This window comes from Neodiprion fabricii, chromosome 1 (assembly GCF_021155785.1).
Source record: "Neodiprion fabricii isolate iyNeoFabr1 chromosome 1, iyNeoFabr1.1, whole genome shotgun sequence".
Lineage (NCBI taxonomy): Eukaryota > Metazoa > Arthropoda > Insecta > Hymenoptera > Diprionidae > Neodiprion > Neodiprion fabricii.
The window spans coordinates 19,558,372-19,578,961 of record NC_060239.1 but is presented as its reverse complement, the minus strand read 5'-3'; the positions used below and the strand labels follow the sequence as shown (position 1 = coordinate 19,578,961).

Below are 20,590 nucleotides of genomic sequence, written 5' to 3'. Positions count from 1 at the left end.
AACCAGTTCAATAACCTGTACGTTGAGCTGAATATATTAGTTTATAAATAATTTCATGAATAGTCAGATCAACATTCTTTAATATGTTTCTCTGAAATGAAAAACACTATTTTAAAATCTATCAGCACACAAGTCAGATGGAAATTTAAAAATGAACTGCCATGTTTACCCTTTGTGAAATTCTTGAAGAACCTCGAATTTTTTGTTTGCAATTTTTTTAAGCTTGGTCCATACGGTCTTTACTCAAGAATCAACGAAAAATTGACGGAAATATGCGTACAAAAAGTATTAGAAATTTTTTATTATTTTGAGTGAGAAATGCTACATCTCGTTTTTCCGCTGATAAATTCATATTAGGTTTGTATTGTAAATCTTATTCAATTCTTCAGAGTAGTATAGCTATGCCGGTTCTACGTAGAAACACCTGCTTTACCGGCATGCACCCCAGACGCAAACCCTTGAAGGTTATCCCCCACACCTCATAAGATGAAATGCGCTCTGCCGATCGATCGTCAGTAAATAAATCTCCCAAATCACCATGATCATCGGTAAAAAATCCCCAAAATGACCATGATCGTTGGTAAAAAAGACCCGAAATTGTCGTAGTTTTTATCCCTTGTGCGTTCTTCGTCGGTAAGAAGTGCTTGAAATTAGCCGATAGTTACCGTAGGTCTTACTCTTACCAGATAAATAGCGCTCTCGGTTACCATGGTCATCGAGCGGGATCGAGTAACTGCATTACCGAGCGCACTTCGTGAACCCACAGGACAGAGGTTCTGAATTAACGGTTGATATTGATGATGAAAAATATTTTATTGAAAATAATTCGAAATTCCTGTTTTACATAGAATTCATAACGCTGATATATGAGTGCATTTACATGTTTCTTACTCAACGGTATCGGAACCATGCTTTAGACAATGGGAATGAAGAACTGTTCGAGTAGACACCGATCGGCTTTTATATTTCGACAGAAAATTTCGCAGTAACTATACGTTTTGAGCTGCACAATTTGGACGTAATATAGCATGACGCGCACAGTTCGAATTGATTTCTGATATTTTGTTCAATTTCTACAACGACGGACAAGCCAAATCCGTCAAATCAACAACTTCAGCTTTTTCACCCAGAATTTTGTGCAGCCAACTTTTCTTCTTCAAACCTTTTACGTAAACTGTTGAAGCATCACGTAGCGACATGCATTCGATGGTGAAATCAAGCTTCTCAAAAGGTGAATCGCCACCTTCCCAGGATTGTCCGTGATAATTCCGTGACAGCCACAAATTTTCGCTTTTGAATAGAGCGAGTAAAGAATTCCAATCGTACGGAGGTTCAAATAGACGAATCGTCGGGTTGGTATCTTCCTCGAGTGATACAACTGCAAACTCTTTTGGTGTAAAAGCGGGACCCGATCTCCTGATCTTTGCATGTCGACTATGAACTCCATCGTGAAAAATACTGAATCGACTGTCGCAACCTTCAATGTTTTTATACCAGTTTCCTCACCCCACCACTCAGCGGATTATATTCAATTATACGATCTTGTAAAATCAAGCAGCAGGCAGATGTACCAGTAGGAAAGTTATTTTAGGCTTCAAATTCGATATGAATATCTACTGGTTCAGATTTCAGAACCTCGTTTTGTTTTGAACAGTCGATGAAAATCAAAGGCTCGTACAGTAGAAATTCGCTCTTCGCCAAGAAAGGCTCGGGTTCTTTGCCGTGATAGGTGGCTTAAAAATTTGCGTACATCTCGTACAGCAATGCAAAGCGATTGTGACTAAAGTCCAAGTTCAGGTTACCGTACAGGTAATACTCGGAATTCAAGAAGAGCTTGACGTCAGTAATGTTACAGAGATCATAATGACTAGCATTTTTGCCGGCTTTGTTCTCTCGATTCATTCGAAAACCGAGCATCACAAATCGTGGTTTCTCCAAGTGGGTGGACGTTTTCACAGTCCAAACATGTTTCGTGCTTGCCGGTAGCAAAGGATATTCGTACAGTTCCGAACTGCGGAAGTTCATGGAGACAGGTGTATCTTTCTCGACGAAATTCAACAGTGCAATTTTTCGTTGATCCGAGAGCTTCACGTACGGTACTAACCATTTCACTTGATCGATCACAATTCTAAAGTCTTCGTCTTGATTTTGAACGATGGCATTTGAATCACTTTTTGATCACGTTGTGATCGCCGCTGCAGTGCCGTCTGATTTAACCAATTTTCCAGAGATATGCAGCGAACTCTTGCTCGGTAGTATGTATAAATCCTGATGCTGAACGGTGATTCAAATATCATTGCTGTTGAAGGTTGACGATGTGTACGATTTGTGTGCATGTATTTCTGGGTGTGCGATTGATTCGTCGAAGACGACAGGCGTTTGAATGCACAAGATATCCTCCTCTGTGGTACGTAGCAGGCAACGAAACAGCAGAATCGCAGTTTTATTTATTGGAAATTCCTTTTCCAAAAGGTGTCAGCTTGAAACCCAGAGCTATCAGGAACTTCACGTTCTGACAATGCAGCGGTTCGGGATTCGATAGATGACTGATTTGATCGGGGCATGCTGACTTACTAATATAACTCTTCCTGGGTAATCTGTTACAGGTATACAATACCCATCTTTTATTGCGATTTGACGTGCAGTCTCACAGTTATAACTTCTCCACGAAAATTAACCAGGTTTCCGTCTTGATCGACTAACCGAAGCTGTACGTGATCTATGGTCTTGACAGTGATGGGAAGGTAAATGACGGGCCACGGCACTGCCAAGATCTTATATCCCGGCGCAGCGGAACGATAGGGAAAAATTCGTGAACAGTATGCACTTTGCGCTCGTTGACGTAGGCACCCGTTGTAATGCAGCATGGAACTCGCAACGTGTTGACCTTGAGAATAACTACAGGCATATCCGATTGGTGAGTTTGGTCAGCTGCCAATTCGCGCGGTGTAAATCCGAGAAGCTGAGCAATAGAATCATCAGATTCAAAATTTATGATGTGGTTACATTTGATTTCACTGCATAACGTATTATTGTTGGGCTTTATGCTGATTTCAATGTCGGTATTTTTTAACGCGTTTTGAACATACTTTTCGATATCCTCACTTTCGTAGCTGACAGTAAATATAGTGACTACTGTATCAGCTATGTATATTTTATTATGACCGACGTCAACGTTGGGAATGGAATTGATTGTTAATAGCTCAACGAGACCGAGGACATAATTTTGGTTTAGAGCAAGTTCAATCGGAGAGGAATATTGCGTCTGTCGCAGAAATCATTTCCAAATTGGACGCCAGACTGAGAGCATTGGAATATGAACGAAGAAAAGCTAGCGCTGGTGATAGAACTGCATAAACCTGCACAACGGAATTACCGGTGTCGACGTGTAGACATGCGCCGCATCGACGAGATGTGGCAGGCAGATCTTGTTGATATGATGTCGTACGCTGGACAAAACAAAGGCTACAAGTATATGCGCGCAGTCATTAATATTTTTTCAAAATATGCGTGGGTTGTACCGATAAAAAACAAGTCCGGGGATGATGTTACAAAGGCGATAGAATGTGTGCTAGTTCAACGACGGGAACCAAAAAAATTACACGTGGACAGAGGAACGGAATTTGACAACTCAAAATTTGAATCTCTTATGACACGCTATGGAATCAAACTTTACTCCATGTACAGTAAGTTGGAGGCTTCGATCTGTGAACGCTCTAATCGTTGGCTGAAAATTAAAATGTGAAAACGCTTCAGTATGCAAGGAAGCTATAAGTGGCCCGACATTTTATCTGATTTGGTATCGGCTTACAACAACACCAAACACCGAACCATACGAATGAAACCATCGGATGTCACCATTGCGAACGAAATACATTTATTACGTCAGGCGTACGGAGGGCTTCGAGCGATACCTAACTAACCGGTAAAGTTCAAAACTGGTGATAAAATTCGAATCAGCGAATTCAAAAACGTCTTCGAGAAAGGTTACACTCCCAATTGGACGGCGGAGAAATTCGCGATAAGCCAAGTAGGCAACACCCATCTTGTGACGTACAAGCTCCAAGACTATCGAAATCAACCCATCGCTGGCGGTGTCTACGAACAGGAGCTTCTCAAGGTTGAACATTTGGACATCTATCTCGTGGACAAGGTTCTCAAGAAACGTGGGAAAAAATTATATGGAAAATGCTTAGGTTTTGACAGTACACACAACAGTTGGATAAATGAATCTGACATGTAACAATATAAATTGAATAAATGAAATTTTTCTTATTGTAATAAGTATATCTTCATTTTACACCCTATATATTGAGTATGCGTTGTTATTTGAGGCTATACATATATATTATATTATATACATTAGTGTACAATTTCGAATCATACCCTATACGCTACGATGCAGTAATTATAAAGCTAAAGCATATCTCATAACTTGAGGTCCAGTTTATTTACATGGCCTATAGCCTCACGGAAGCGTGTCGGTCGTGTTGTGGAACACGATTCGCTTACCGTCATTCCAGCTCAGTGCTACCTTCTTTTGTTCCACAGTATAAACTTCATGTTTTTGACTCAAATATCGAATTCTGATTTTTTCTTACATTTTTATGTTGTAAAGCACATTCCTTATAATCATTTAAAGTTATTGTTTTCAATGCTGATCCTTTTACACCCTTGGCTCGCTTTTGATCTTTCTTACCTCCTAACACTCGGAATGAACATAATTTAGCTCTTAATCCAACAAATTCGAACATTATCTTTCCATTATTCTTGTCTTTCAGTAAGCCGAGGCCTTTTTTATTTTTTTAAAGGCATTCCATAGACGTTATCGTGTGGGTAATCGGACGTGTCGAATTTGTGCAAGTCCTCTTTCATACATTGGTATATGTCAGGAACACTGAATTGATAAATTGAACTATCTATAAGGGTGTACATTAATTTTGCATGGTTTCTAAATTTCTTTTTAACATAATTATAGTGGAAATCGTGAATGTAAGATTTCGAAAGATCTAGAATGGAGAATCCTACATAAAATGGCTTCTTCAATTTGACTTTCATTTTATTTAATTCAACTATTATCATATCTTTCTCGAAAATCGTGCAGCTATGGAAATGCAGTTTGGCAATAGCAGCTCTAGCAACATATCTTCCATCCCATCTCGTGATTGGCCTGACATCTCTGTGCTTCCTAACATTTCCCATCGTTTTACCGAAAACTGCGTTATTCATTAGATTATAAAAGTTTTTTCGAATTTGTTGATGGATTTTTTCCGTAAATCGGTATTCAAAACTATATAATTGTTGAGCCATGGTGTTTTCCGGAATTTAATAACTTTGTGAATTTTAACAAACTTTGAGCCTAATTGCAAGCATTTTTTCAAAACGCAATAATGAATAACGTAGTTTTGTTTGGAAAGTAGCGTAGTCGTCAATTTCGGCTGTTTACTATTCGAAATCGGAGGTATGTAATGCTCCGGAGACAGTGGTAAATCTTAATGCTTTTCATGCAATTCGTTACGATATTCCAAATCTACTTCTAATATGTAACCGAACTCCGCTTCGTCCGAGGTGGAAAGAACGTCGCATTGTCTGAAATCTGATAACTTGTTAATCGTGATAAATTTCGAATCCATACAAAATGATGTGTTACTTTCTGTTCATAATTTTCCATATCATCATCATCATCATCATCATCATCATCATCCATAATTTCAGTCTTTAACACTGAAAGATGAATTACATGTTTATCAGACTTGTTTCGGCTTAAATAAACGGGTACACTTTCATTGTGCTTTTTTTTCAGTACATTCGATACCATAGACGTTAATCGAAATTTCGTTAAGTTTTTCAATTTTTGGAATTTTATTTAAAGATATTGGAAAATTCAAACCATAGTACCGTAGCACTGAGCTGAACTGTGGGTAAGAGCTGACTTCGTTGGGATTCTTGTTGTTGGCTGGAAAGACGGCTGCGGTGATCGACCAAAAAAAGCAATATGAGTCGTGGTTACGAATGCTGACGACAGCCTTCTTATCTTGAATATCCTTAGATAGTGGTGTGTATGTGAACACACCTCCTCGTAATGGCACGTACTTGTTAATATTTACAGTGAAATTAATTATTTCGGTCAACGAACAGCCAGAGTCTTTTTCTTGGAAATCCTCTATTTTGGCCAACACTTTTTGCTTCACGTTCTCTTCAAACCACCCGTGTATATCCGTTGGTTGGAGGATGACGTGACTTTTAGTATTAAGAAATTTTATTTCTTCTGTAATTTCAGCGTTTTTCGTTACACTGAATTTACAGCACAAGGCACTGTTCGCTTTTAAACCTCCTGTTTTTTGCAGTATCTTCTTCTGTCTTGCAATGACGAGGTGTTTTGCATCTTCCAAGAACCGGCTCAAATCTTTATGCCGCAGATTGATTACGGCTCCCGTTCAAACAGGGCTCCCGAAAGCTGTCTTCAAATCTTCCCACCGTACTCGATGGCTTCTTCGTCGGCTTGGTAATCCGTCACCCACTTTTTGAAACTGTTTAAATTTAGCTGCCAACGTTTCAAGATTCCAGTTGTGGTCGAAATTCGTGTCTGCTGTCCGATCGTTGAGGCACTGTTTAGTAAAATTTTATTCAAAAGTCGGGTATTTTGGGTTCCAAATCCGAATCCACTTTTAAATATCTGTCGGTGAAGATTTCTCAGATAAAACCTTAAGCACTGTCTCCATGATTTTTATTAATTTCAAGCACTTTTCGAAATCCATGTACAAACATGTTGTTTCTTCTTCTTTCGATCACACACTTGACAAAGCTATAGTTGCAAGGCTTGCTTCAGAATGACTGCTCTACGCTGGCACGGTCCCTTTTATGGGTAAAAAACAACGTGATTCACACATTGTCGAAAATTCGTGAACAACCGTATGCAACATTCTTTAACGAAAATTTCAAGATATTTCTCGAACGAACCTGCAGCGCATGTAAGATGGTGGGACAGTTCTTGGAACTTGGCGAAGAAGTTTCGCGCCCTCACGTACGAGAGAGAGCTGTGGTAGTGAACTAATCGCCAGAGTGATACATGGAAGTGTGATAGCTTAGTAGATGGGGATGTTTTACTTTGCAATATAATACCTCAACCGTTGATCCTACGACTAAAAACGCTCAATACAAACTTGAAGGGAATAAAATTTTACACATTTTTTGTTTCAACATTTTTTTTGTAAGTCTCACACGTATCGAGTTATAGCAGTGTAAGATGAAAATTAGTGTACAAGATCGCCAAATTAATTTTTTCATGGTAAATTTTGAAAGAACAAATAACATTATATTATTTTTACCACTTTCCCACACCAAAATAAGATTATATGGCAAAATGTGTTCCAAATAAAAAGCAAATTCAATCTTGCAGCTTTACCCCTAACAAAGGATGCTACACGATATCATGCGTTTAGAACGTATCACCAGGTTCAGAAATAATATGGAATCCAAAAAACTTGGCATCAACGGGCTTACTCTATTAACAATGACAAAGTCACCAGCACCCGAGACCATATTGAATTTCGTTTTATGCAAATGCAAAAAAGGATGCGGTGGAGCATGTGGCTGCAGGAAAGCTGGGTTGAAGTGCTCTGTTATGTGCGAATTTTGTAATGGTGAATTATGCGAGAATGCACCAGAAGTTATCATCGTGAACGAGAACGAAGATGGCACAATATCAATGGAAGCCCAATTTCTTCTGGGTACAGACAAGGAGTTAAAAGATGACATTGAGGACGAAAACTATAACGAAGCCATCAACTTCAACCAACCCGGACCGTCAGAAATGAGAAAAAAATAATGATATTGAAAATACAGACAATGAGTTGAAAGATGAAATTGAGGACGAAAACTATAACGAAGACATCAATATCAACCAACCCGGGCAGTCAAAAACGAGAAAGAAATGATATAATAATAATGATAATGATAAATGATATAAATGCGAACATAGATTAAACTTTCGGCTCAGGCGCTAATTTCGTTTTAAAAATCGCGCAACTGGGAATTTGGTGGATTAGGCCTACTGGGGAAACCACAATAAAAAAATCGCGCCATTTACTCTACCTCATGGTGGTGTGGAAATGAGTTTTCAAAGTTATCATAATAAATTAAGGAATAGCTACAAATAATAAAAATAAATCCAGAAAATTGGAACGATTTTGTAAACAAATTTTCATCTTTACGCTGCTATAACTCGATACATGTGAGACTTACAAAAAAAAAAAATGTTGAAACAAATAATGTGTGAAATTTTGTTCTCTGCAAGTTTGCATTGAATGTTTTTAATCGTAGGTTCAATCGTTGAGGTATTATATTGAAAAAAAAAACAGATTTTATCACCTTTCATCCAAGATAGCAGCCCGGGCGACCACTCCTCGAGGTCACAAACTTAGATTTTTCATCAGAGTACAAACCTAAGCAACATATTTCAAAATTGTAACTACACCACCTTTTGTAGTGCAAAAATCCTCACTGACTGGACTATCGGTCGAACGTACGAGGATTTACGGGATACCCACGAACGCCTCAGAATTCACGGTGTGCGCTCGGTAATGCAGTAACTAAATCCCGCGCGATGAGCATGGTAACCGAGAGAGCTATTTATCTGGTAAGAGTAAGACCTCCGGTAACTGATATCTAATTTGAAGCACTTCTTAACGACGAAGAACGCACGAGGGATAAAAACTACGGCGATTGTGAGAATTTTTTATCAGCGATCATGGTCATTTGGGAGACTTTTCACCGACGGTCGATCGGCAGAGCACATTTTATCTTAAGAGGGGCGGGGTAGCCTTCAAAGGTTTGCGTCTGTGGTGCGTGTCATTAAAGTAGGTATTTCTACGCAGAACCGGCATGGCTATACTACTCTTCAGTCTTTCAGCTTTTGAATGAAAAAACAAAACCTACTACAAACAGTCCCTTCGCAGCTTTGATTTGAAAACCTCTCTCAAGCTGGAATAACCACTTCAGCAAAATCAAAAATGACCTACCCGAGGGTATAGTGCTATTTAGTTGCTAATTTGTTACCCAAATTTTGATTTTGTTGCTCCAGTAGTTTTACCGGAATTGAGAGCGATGTAAAGTTCAAAAAAAGTTGGCAAAGCCAAGCCAACGGAAAACGGAATATTGAAAATAGAATTATGAGTATTTGTTGCTAATTTGTCGCACTTATTTCCGACCGGAATACTCCATCCCTGGTCCAAAAACCACCCCTGAGTCGATAACGTACAAGCAATCTGCTTGGAATATTATAATACATACAGCATATTTTGTTTTCAATAAATGAATCAATGAATTAAGTCAGTGCAACGGATTTTGTTACTCAACCCCCAATACGCGAAACCCACCCCCATGTCAACGACGTCACAGAGATATGACAGAACACGTGTTTTCAAAAAATTCATTCCTCGAGGTATCGATTAAACGTCGCAAACGCGAACATGTTCGTTTACCAAACAATTAAACAAATTTATATACCTGACCGGATTTCGACAAAACCTTCTTCATTCTTCGGTATCGATTAAGTTCTGATTTGCTCTAGAATTTTCTTGTATGAAAATATTGGTTGAAAAATACGGCTCCATGTTTAAGGAAAAAATTTCAATCATTCTATCTGTGGTATAATTCAATTTAATATTTCCAAAGTACCTGCATTGTCTGAAATCGGAAAAAAATCAGAATAACGTAGCAACTTGTAATATTACTATGTAATACGAATATGATTTACGCTCCTTTTTTTGGCCCATTTTACGTACGTAAAATAATCGTCTAGCGACGGTTCAAAAAAAAAAACTCGAAGTACGTCAAAGTGCTATTCCACGTTCTAGTATTTAAAATTGTTTTTTTTTCAGTACTTGACTTTAAAAGAGAATTGTAAACCACACTTTTGTTACATAAAGTATCATGTTCCGACATGGAGGGAAAGTCCTTTCAGCCTCTTGTATTTGCAATACTCATCTTTCGCTCACACACGCGCTCTCCTCTAACGACTCATCGTGCAAACTTACGCTCAAAGTGAAAAACCTACTTTGCCTGCTTGGTGCACAATCTTCTATTGTTTCCGTGTTGAAAATGAAATTTCCATTACAGCAATAGATATGTAATTTCGCAAGATCATAAATATTTATAATAATGAATATCTGATGTTACAAACTGTTCGATATTTTTGTAATTCCTCAATATGCTGTTTTTGTCTTACAATGTTGGACTTTTTCATTGCCTATTTTGTAATCGAAAATTCATCTCGTCTATTTTATATTATTATTTTTTAAATTTACGTATCTTTCGCTGTAGTAGAAACTTAATTAGCAACAAAGGCTCAATATTTTTTTTTGAAATATTTTATCAAATAGTGTAGTTTTCTTTCGAATTTCAGAAATTGAATGTCTGGGCAATGACAAATCAGAACATATCTCAGATGAGGATGGTGAGGGATGTATTGGCTATGCATTCTCAACGAAAAGTGAGTCTTGTTGATAATATTGAATACTATATGATGAGATAAAAATTGGAAAAAATCTACCACTATAAAGACGGTACAAAAATTAAATTTGAATGATAATAATGCTCAAAGTTATTAATAAATTGTTGAAACAAAAAATTGTTCAACAAATTTTCAGGCGATGCTGCCTTTTTATTATGTGAAATGAATTCATTAATTTTGTTGAATGCACATGAATTTTCAAACAATTTGTTCTTAATTTTGAAATTTCTGTTCTAGAAAATTAGTAAATGCTGTATTTATGAAACTATTCGTTCAATGCTCCGGAAACTTCTTAATTATAATATACAACGTTTTTATGAAAACGTATTCAAAATTCACGATTTTTCCTACATTTTCTAAAATCGAAAATTTTCGAAAACGGAAATTTCAAAATTACGAGAAAATTCTTTCAAAATTCATGTGTATTCAGAAAAAACAACGAATTCATTTCACTTATCAAGAAAAAGCATGCCCTGAAAATTTGTTAAACAATGTTTTGTTCAATCAATTTATTGATAACTTTTGGACATTATTACTATTCAAGTTTAATCTTCTTATCGTCTGTATTGTGGTTGACTTTTTTCCATTTTTATCTTATTATAAAGTATTCAATATTGTCAACGAGGCTCATTTTTGGTTGAGAATGTATAGCCAATACATCCTTAAGCAAATTTTGTTAAACCTGTAGCTCCAGTTTTTGACCAGTGCTTCTATGTGAAACATTTTGTGGTGAATCTGAGATCTTAACTTTTGATTTTGATCGATACCGCGAGGAATGCCGTCGGCATATCGAGCCATGAGATTCGATTCGATGTACACAAATGGTAATGTTTTGCACTCTCCTTTGAGTGAACACATTGTATCAAGCAATGGATCTGGGGCGTGGGAGACTTTCAAAAATCAATCAGTTAACAATTATTGATGTGATTTTGAGCCACAGGGAAACAATGTTACTACCGAATAACAAAATAATTAAGAAATCCCATCCTATATGGAATGTGATGTGTAAGGATCTGGATAGCAAGATATCTCAGAGTTTTTTACACGTGTTTATCACAAGTAACAGGTACAAACTGTATGACAAGCTTTTACAGAGCAATACGAAAATGTTTAGTATGCATATATCAGCGAGTGATAGGGTTGAGCAACAAAATCGGAGTTTGGGTATATCAAGAGCAACTAATTCAGAGAACCGAAATCAATTTTTAGTGAATTTTTTAAAACAAGCGTTCTGTCATTCCTTTGTAACGTTGTTGACAAGAGGGTGAGTTTCGGGCATTGGGGATTGAGCAACAAAATCTGAGATACGTCGCATTGACTTAGATCATTGATTCATTTATTGAAAACAAAGTATTCTGTATGTTTTATAATATTCCAAGCGGATTGCTTGTACGTTATCGACACGGGGGTGGTTTTGGGACCAGGGGTGAATTATTCCGGTTTGAAGTGAGTGTGTTAATCGAAAAACTACTTAGCAACAAATTCGTATAATTTTATTTTCAATATTCCGTTATCCGTTTGCCCGGCCTGGCCAACTTTTTTAAACTTGACATCGCCTTAAATTCCGGTGAAACTACTGGAGCAACAAAATCAAAATTTGGGGAACAAATGAGCAACTAAATAGCATTAATTCTTCACGTAGGTCAGTTTTGATTTTACTGAAGTGGTTATTCCAGCTTACGAGACGTGATTTGAAGTGCTGGGGTGCACGTAATCCCCATGTAGGTTATTTGTTTCGTACAAATAGTGTAGGGTCCTAAGGTTAGAGGGCCTTCCCTTATGGTCAAAATCGATGGCGATGCCAGGATGAGGCTGAGCTGAGATTGCCACAAAAATTAATGAAACTGAAAAATTGAAAGTTGAGAATTTAGAGTTAATCAGGTGTTTATTATCTGCTATAACGCTGATTCCAGAGCCTTATTTCCTGCTAACTTGATAACTAATTTAGTGAAAATTTTAAAAACTCGTAAATGTTCTTTCCGATCCGACAGAATGCGGTTTTCAAAAAAACGAAGCAAATTAAACATTTACACTTTAAATTTTAACAGGTACGCTACATTTTGGCAACTTTTTCTCAGAACGAGTATAAATTTTAAGGTCCGTATGATGAATTTCGTTATGGCTAAGCCTCGTGTCAGATTTGTCTGCAAATATTTCATTATTACACCATTTTCCCATAACAGAAATTATAATAGGAAAAAGGTGTTTTTCGTGAATATACAGCGGCCAACATTTAGATATAGCTTTCCGGAGAATTATTTTCAATTCAGATAAGAATTGTAGTGTGTTTCGTTTGCTTCAGTCATTAGAATTTCATTATGCTTGCCAGGAAAAGCATTCGTTATTTTTCTTAAATTCTTATCTCAATTTGTTCTCAAGTTATAAGAGGATGACAGGCTAGGAATAACCCAACCACCCAGGTTTTTTTAAGGGTTTTTCTCAATTCTAAAGCACTTATCATTGAATTCCATTGGAAAAATTACTCAAATATATAAATGTAATATCATAGCTGAATATCGGAAAAAGTAAATCAAAAGTGGTTATCCTATAAACCACAAAATGGTTTTTTCAATAGTTTCATACAACACTCTGCGATATATCTCGTTACATTTGAGATTGAGTGTATTTTGATTAATCGCAATAGTATATTTATAATAACCTCTATCAAGCTGGCACCACCACACGAGCAAAATGAAGTTTACCATATAAAATAATTAGGCGCTAATTGGATGGTAACGAAATCCTGTGCCACATCGAAATATCTACTGAACGGGGTGACAAATTCGTGAAGATAATCACACAGTAATCAAATGCTAATTAGATGATCTAAGAATATTCGAGGCCTGAAATTGATACTCGTCATTTTCAATTTTTTTTCCGTTTTATTTCTACAGTCCTGAGGTGCTGACGCTGTCAGCGGGCGAATCCACACTAGGGGTGTCAAATGCGAGAAAGTAATCACACAGTAATTAACTGCTAATTAGACGATCCAAGAATATGCAGAGCCCAAATTTGATAGTTATCGTTTTCGATATTTGTAATACTTTGTGTGGAGCTGTTGACGCAGTCAGAGAGCGAATCTACACTACGGGCAGCAGATTTCAAAACGAGGTTAAGTAGTAATTAAATGCCAATTCAATACTCCAGTAATAGGTAGAGTAGAGTGACGCAGTAGAAAATCCATGAATATTCCGAAAATATTATGTTGATTAAATTGACGTAAACTTAACTAAAGTAAGCTAAAGCAGACCATCTATACAACTAGACATGACTTATTACACATTAAACAGGAAATGGTTCAATCGTTGCGCGACTTAGAAGGGCCTTGAAGGTGCTGATAGCTAGAGCGGAAGTAGTGAAGTGATCAAGCCTATTCCAGAGTCTCTTCAACTTAGAGATATGTAGGACAGTAAAAGCCCAGATTGGATTCAGAAAGATTTTCACACAAAGTACGTGGTTGTCCAATCGAATAACAAATGTTTTTGGAAGAAAATAAAATGACGAGATCATTACAGGGACTGTGGCTATTAATTATTTTATAGACAAAGACTATTGATTGGAAATGCCGAATGAGTTCAACAGGTCTAAGATTATATTTCAGCATTAGACCTACGTTATCGTAGTCATCCACAGCTATTGGAGAACCACTCTTATTGTTAGAGGCTAAGATTCGAATAAATTTGTGAGACACACTTTCCGATTGAGCCGTGAGATAACCGAAGTGCGGGAATCAGACAATAGCGCCGTACGATAAAATTGGAATAACTAAAGTATTATACAGATATATTGGAGACGTAGTGTCCTTAAAATCGACAGTAGATCGCCTTACGTAAAGAATGCGGTTCGATTCTACAGAAATCATTTCTATAGAGCAAATGTTCCACAGAATATGTCTTACAGACTCGTTTCTATAGAAATATTATTCTATAGAAAGGAATTCGAAATTCGGATCAGAAATAATCTTGCATAATTTATTCTACAGGAACATTGTTCTATTCTAGAATATTCTGTAGAACATTTTCCGTGTAGAACATTTAAACCATCAGCAGTAGCAGTAAATTAGATAGCCAGAAAAACTAAAACATTGTGGAAGATAACTTATGAACAAAATAAAGAGAATAAGATCGATGTATGACACTCGTCGAAGGCCCCATTCGATTATGAAAGGAGAAAAAACATTGGTCTTCATTCTCACATACTGCCTACTGTTTGTTAAATAAGTAGCGATCCAGCTAAATAAGCTGCCCCTAATACCGGAGTTTCACACCTTCTGCTGTAACCTGATCAGACTTACCGAGACGAAAGCTTTGTAGAAGTTAATGTAAACTGAATGAATTTGCATTGAGTTTTCCAGCGATTTGGAAATCCGATCAGAGTACAATGGAAGCTTGGTGTATATACTCATTAATTAAGAACGTGATTAATGAGCACTAATATGAAAGTTCCTACAGTGTACTTAGGTCTCGTTTCCGCCAGGAAACATATTAAAAAGAAATATTCTATAATTTTTTCTCTAGGTTTTTTAGGATTTTTCATGTTTCTTTTTTTATGGCAACTAACCTCAGTAGATTAGATTGGATAGGGGAAATTCTGTCCACCTTGGAGGATGAAGATCTAAAATTGATGTTACAGCACTTCAATCATCACTTAATTAGTTTTTGATTTTGGGCTACCTCATACTTAGATTCTTTATTGTGGCAGTGCTGGCTTTAGAAACGTCACTAACCGAAATTCTCATTTTTGCCAGACTCTCAAGACGTCAAGGCCACTCAAACTTTTCAAAGAATTTTTATGTCCCGCTCGGAATTCCTTGAATAGTTTATATTATTCAATTGTATCAATAATGTTGTAATCGAAAATGTCAGTAAGACTTCTTACCCATTCCCTAGTTTTACTGAGTGAAATTTCCTTATCTCTTCTCTTTCTTCTGCTACTGTTAGTCCGCGTTTTCTTCTCTGCTCTGAGGAATTTTAGTAGAGGCATTGTAGATCCACCAAATATCAAGGTGGTGAATAAAACTATGATCAGCGTCGTTGTTATGATTACGTGACGAGTTTCGTCACTGAAATCTAAATGAAGGGACAAAGCATACGAAATTGCCCCTCGTAGACCGCTGAACCACATTATGAACATCATTTTCTTTGTTATTTGATGTTCTCTGAAGCGGTTGACCAGAAGTGCAAGTGGGAAGATATTCGCAGCTCTCCCAATCAGACACAGAATTACAGACCAGACGACTAATGCCGGCTCTACCTGTAAAAAATGGTGAAAAGTTTTTTAACGTACAAAGTGAGATTTCAGAAGAGCTAGGAATTTGGAAATTGCTTCGTCTTTTTTGTACTTCGTTAAAAGAACGAGATTAAAGTTAGTAACGTTATTGTAACGAAAGTTTGGGAAAAAATCAATATTTGTTATATTTACAATGACTTTAACGAAATGAAAATTTCAAAATATCAGTAGATTTTGTTTTATTATGGTTTACTGCATTTCAAACAATTCCAAATCACAAAGTAACGGTTTTACCTCAGCGTGAATCGCTGACTTCAATACTAACTTCAATATGGTAAAAAAAAAATAAAAACGCAACGTAATAAACTCGTAGTACATGATATATTTAATTTGAAACAGGTTATTGAGGTCACAGATCTTTTCAAAACTTTTTACGGGAGTAGACCTCAACGTCAGACTAAATTTCTAAGTTGACGGATTTTTCTTATAAGGTTGAAGTTCATAGCGTTAGAAAAGAAAGTTATTTTACAACGTTTGCATCGTCTGAAATTCAGTCCACTATAATTAAGTAAATTTACAAGTCATCGAGGTAGGTCATAAGTGAAATGTCTTTATTATAACGACGTTTCGAATAGGCAGCTACCAGTCATCTTCAGGATATAAACAATAAATTACATTTGTCTGTAAATCTATCATTTGATGACAAGTAGTAAATTTTGAACAATATAATGATTACTGTGTGAATCTTGGATCTTGATTTGGATAATACATTTTCATTTCAACTTTTAGGTTATGTACATCAACTTTTTTAAATTAGACAAATGTTGTAAGACATTACAGAATTTACAACGATGTTTAGGAAATTATAAGATGAATATCAATCTACAACAGTTAACATCTTGATACCGGTTTACTATTATTGATTAGTCACTATTTTTTCACATCTTTTAGACTAGGGTATTCACGCTTGCGCCATTTGGGAGGAAGTGAAAATTATCGGCAATGTTAAAGATAATCAAGTGGATTCGAAAATTCACGCCTCATCATATCATTTGGCTTCACAACCTATACATGAAATTATAACTTGATTACTTTTAACATTACCGATAATCTTCACTTCCTTCTAAATGGCGCAAGCGTGAACATCCTAGCCTGAAGGATGTCAAAGAATAATGAGTAATCCGTAATAATAAACTGGTATGAAGAAGTAAACTGTTTTAGATTGATATTCAGCTTATAATATCCTAAAAACCGATGTAAATTTTGTCATATCTTATAACATGTGTCTAATTTAAAAAGAAGTTGTTGTAGATAACGTAAAAGCCGAAATGAACTGTGTAATCCGATTGAAGGTCCGAGATTCACAGAGTAATCATTATATTATTACAATTTATTACTTCTAATCAAATGACAGATTCAAAATAAAATGTAATTTATTGTTTATAGCCTGGAGGTGGCTGGCAACTGCCTAGCCGCAAACTCGTTATAATAAAGATGTTTCACTTATGACCTACCTCGACGATTTGGAAGTGAATTAACAAACCTGGTCACAAACTTATCAACAATGTAATAAAGTAAAACATAGTCATACTTTGCAATCCCCGTCATGTTTAAGTTATACTGAATTTACAAAATACTAATTGTTTCAATGTTCTATTCCGCTACAGTTACTAGTTTCATTTGTAGAGAATTAAATTCGGACATTTCGACGACTTGAAAAGTTAACGACGGAGCCGGGAATCGAACCCGGCATCTGAGAATGTTTGACGAAGTCTCGCTCCACTAAACCACCTAGCTACCCTGACTACATTGTCGTCAACTTTTCTTATCACCTTGTATCCGAACTTTTTCTTCCATGTGCTTCGAGTTATGTATTTTAATATCAATTTCGTCGCTTATAGCACATTAAAGACCACACTGTTTGTAGGCAGATGAAGTACAGCTATATCACATAGAGACATTATATTTGCAGGAAGAGTGCAGCTACAGTACCGTACTTTACTAAGGAACGTACTCGGACGTCCATGCAATGATATATACAGACGATATATCAATTGTTCGTGAGAGTAAATTTGTTGAGTTATATTCCAACATTTTGGTGACTTGAAAAATTAACGATGAATTCGGGAATCTAACAATGTCTCTATAGAATATAGCTGTACTCCATCTGCCTACAAACGGCATAATCTTCAATGTGTTATATGCGACGAAATCGACACTAAAAAAAAAGTTACTAACTTCGACATCGTTGTTTCTTAAAGTAAAAGTTCACACTGTGATTGCCGAAGATTGGAGTCAAGTAAACTATTTGTTCGCACTATAAATACATCATTTTTTATTTTGACCAGGTACTACTTTTTAGGTTTCGTGAATACTTTAATCTTATTATTAGTTGTGTAGGACAAATTGTATCAGTAACATATTATTACAGATCCTAAACGGCGTGTAATAGAATACTATTCTCAATAGAGAAGACATAAGTTGCCAAACGATCAAAATGATCTCTTTCGCTGACGGAGGTATACTAATCCTGCTGGCAGTTCATTTGTAGGAGGAAGGAAAATTGCATTCAATTCTTATTGCGAAAACTGGCGAAAAATGAAACGCTCCCAAAATAATTTCAAAAATAAACTTGACTCTCTGACCACGTATACTGTATAATAAAAGTATTAAAAAATTCCTGAACTAGCTGATTCGTTTCACATGATATGATCTTTAAATGTACTGCAACCAATATTTCGTTTCTTGTTAACCAAGTTTCGATCATACTGGATCTTGTACGTACCCGATGTCTAAAGCTGAACAAGGCCAAGCCTAAGTATGCAAAGACACATGTCTCAGCAATGAAGGCCAATGTTCGCATCGTTTGTTGCATCGTTATCTGCGTTACAGTTGACAAATTGAAGTGAGTGTAGTGCGACATCACGATCCCATTGAATAAGATGGCCATGATTCCTGCAATGCAATATAATGGAATAACGTTGAAAGAATGTAAAATTCGAAAATTTGGTGATTTTGAAAAATTAACGACGGAGCCAGGAATCGAACCTGGCGTCTAGAGATGCTTTACCGGAGACTTACTCCACTAGACCACCTAGCCGCCCTGACTCTGTTGTCGTTAATTTCTCTCATTACCAGTGAGTTTCGAATTTTGTTTTCATGTGCCTGTGTGAATGCACGAGGCACGTATTTGCGTGTCCGTTGAGTTTATTATATCCATGTTGCCACCAAATGTTGTTTAATGTGCTTATGACTTAATGAAATACCAATCAATATGACAAAAAAATGCCTTATACAGGGTGTCAATAAAGTAACGGGACGGCTGAATATTTCCGCAGGTAAGACAATTTCCAAAATGTTAAGGTCGTTCTTGAAGTAACTTTTTCCAAGGAGTTCAATGGTGGCCTTCATTTTGACCTTGGTGTTATTCTTCAATGTTACTTCAAGGTCAACTTTTGTTTTTTGAATAGGAACCCCCGTTTTTGACATCGGCAATCGATAGAGCGGGAAATTTTACGTACAGAAATGTACTTAATTCACTGGCCTCCATTGACCTTGAAGATCACTGCAGAGTTCATTAAACTTAAACACAGTATGGATACCTCGGACAAGAATAGAAGCTTCTTAAATTCTATCGTTACGACCAAAGTTATGAATTTTAACAAGGTGTATCTAGTGGTGACCTCGATCATGACCTTCAAGGTGATTTCAAGGTCAACTTTTTTTTTTTTTGTTATAATTTACTACGTCCACGTCGTTGTTCCTGGGGTATGCTAAAAGTAAATCAAATTTTGACCTTCAATGTCAAATTCGACCGATGACTTGAGTACATATCCGTATGTCGAATTTCTCGTTCTATAGATTGCAGATGTCAAAAAGGGAGTTTTTATAACAAAAAAATTTGACCTTGAAATCACCTTGAAGGTCATGATCGAGGTTACCACTAAATACGCCTTGTTTAAATTGATAGCTTTGGTCTTGACGATAGAATTTAAAAGCGTCTATTCTTGTCCGAGGTATCCATACTGTGTTTAAGTTTAATGAACCCTGCAGTGACCTTCAAGGTCAATGGGGGCCAGTGACTTAAGTACATTTCTGTACGTAAAATTTTCCGCTCTATGGATTGCCGATGTCAAAAAAGGGGGTTCTTATTTGAAATACAAAAGTTGACCTTGAATTAACCTTGAAGGATATCGCCAAGGTCAAAATGAAGGCCACCATTGGATTCCTTGGAAAAAGTCACTTCAAAAACGACCTTAACATTTTGGGAAATCGTCCTACCTACGGAAATATTCAGTCGTCCCGTTACTTTATTAACACCCTGTATGTAAAGCACAACCAAGTCTATTTTGCAAACACACTTTTCACATGTGAATATTGTATTTGTATTTGTAGTATAGTCCTAACCTGAAAATTTTATAACAATACGTTGATTCCTATTGTTAATGCAGGTTTCTAATATTTTATGGTTTATTACAGTATATGATAATACAGTATGTACTTGTGTATTATTCAAGTTTGTATAAAATTTTAATAAAAATGATGAACTACATTTTATGATTTAATATTCAAGATCTTACTAAAAGAACGCTGAAGGCGCATGCGCGGTTAGACAGAGATAGAGGGGGCCCTATATGCGGCTTTCACATTATGCTGCGCTTTCACATTCATCAAGGAGCCACCTCCGTACTCCCATGGTTTATTCCCTTCTCTACGTCTATGCAACGGACAGAGACAAGAGAAGTTCGAAACGCACACGACAAAAAGTAACTCGCGGTCGGACGCGCGAACGACGCGGACGAGAGCAGCGACGTGGTACCGATGTGTGTGAAGTTGGCCCAGCACTTT

The 20,590-nt window shown here is 36.6% G+C and overlaps 1 protein-coding gene across 2 annotated transcripts in view; it reads right to left on the bottom strand.

Annotated features, from left to right (window-relative positions):
• The window catches only part of LOC124185654 (sodium/hydrogen exchanger 8), a 43,411-nt gene that overhangs the window by 4,221 nt on the left and 18,600 nt on the right, over positions 1-20,590 (bottom strand). For both annotated transcript variants that reach the window (XM_046576615.1, XM_046576624.1), the window contains exons 2-3: positions 18,528-18,697; positions 15,392-15,766 (exon numbers count right to left, since the gene is read on the bottom strand). In XM_046576615.1, coding sequence (XP_046432571.1) covers positions 15,392-15,766; positions 18,528-18,697 — 545 coding nt within the window. The remainder of the gene's footprint in view (positions 1-15,391; positions 15,767-18,527; positions 18,698-20,590) is intronic.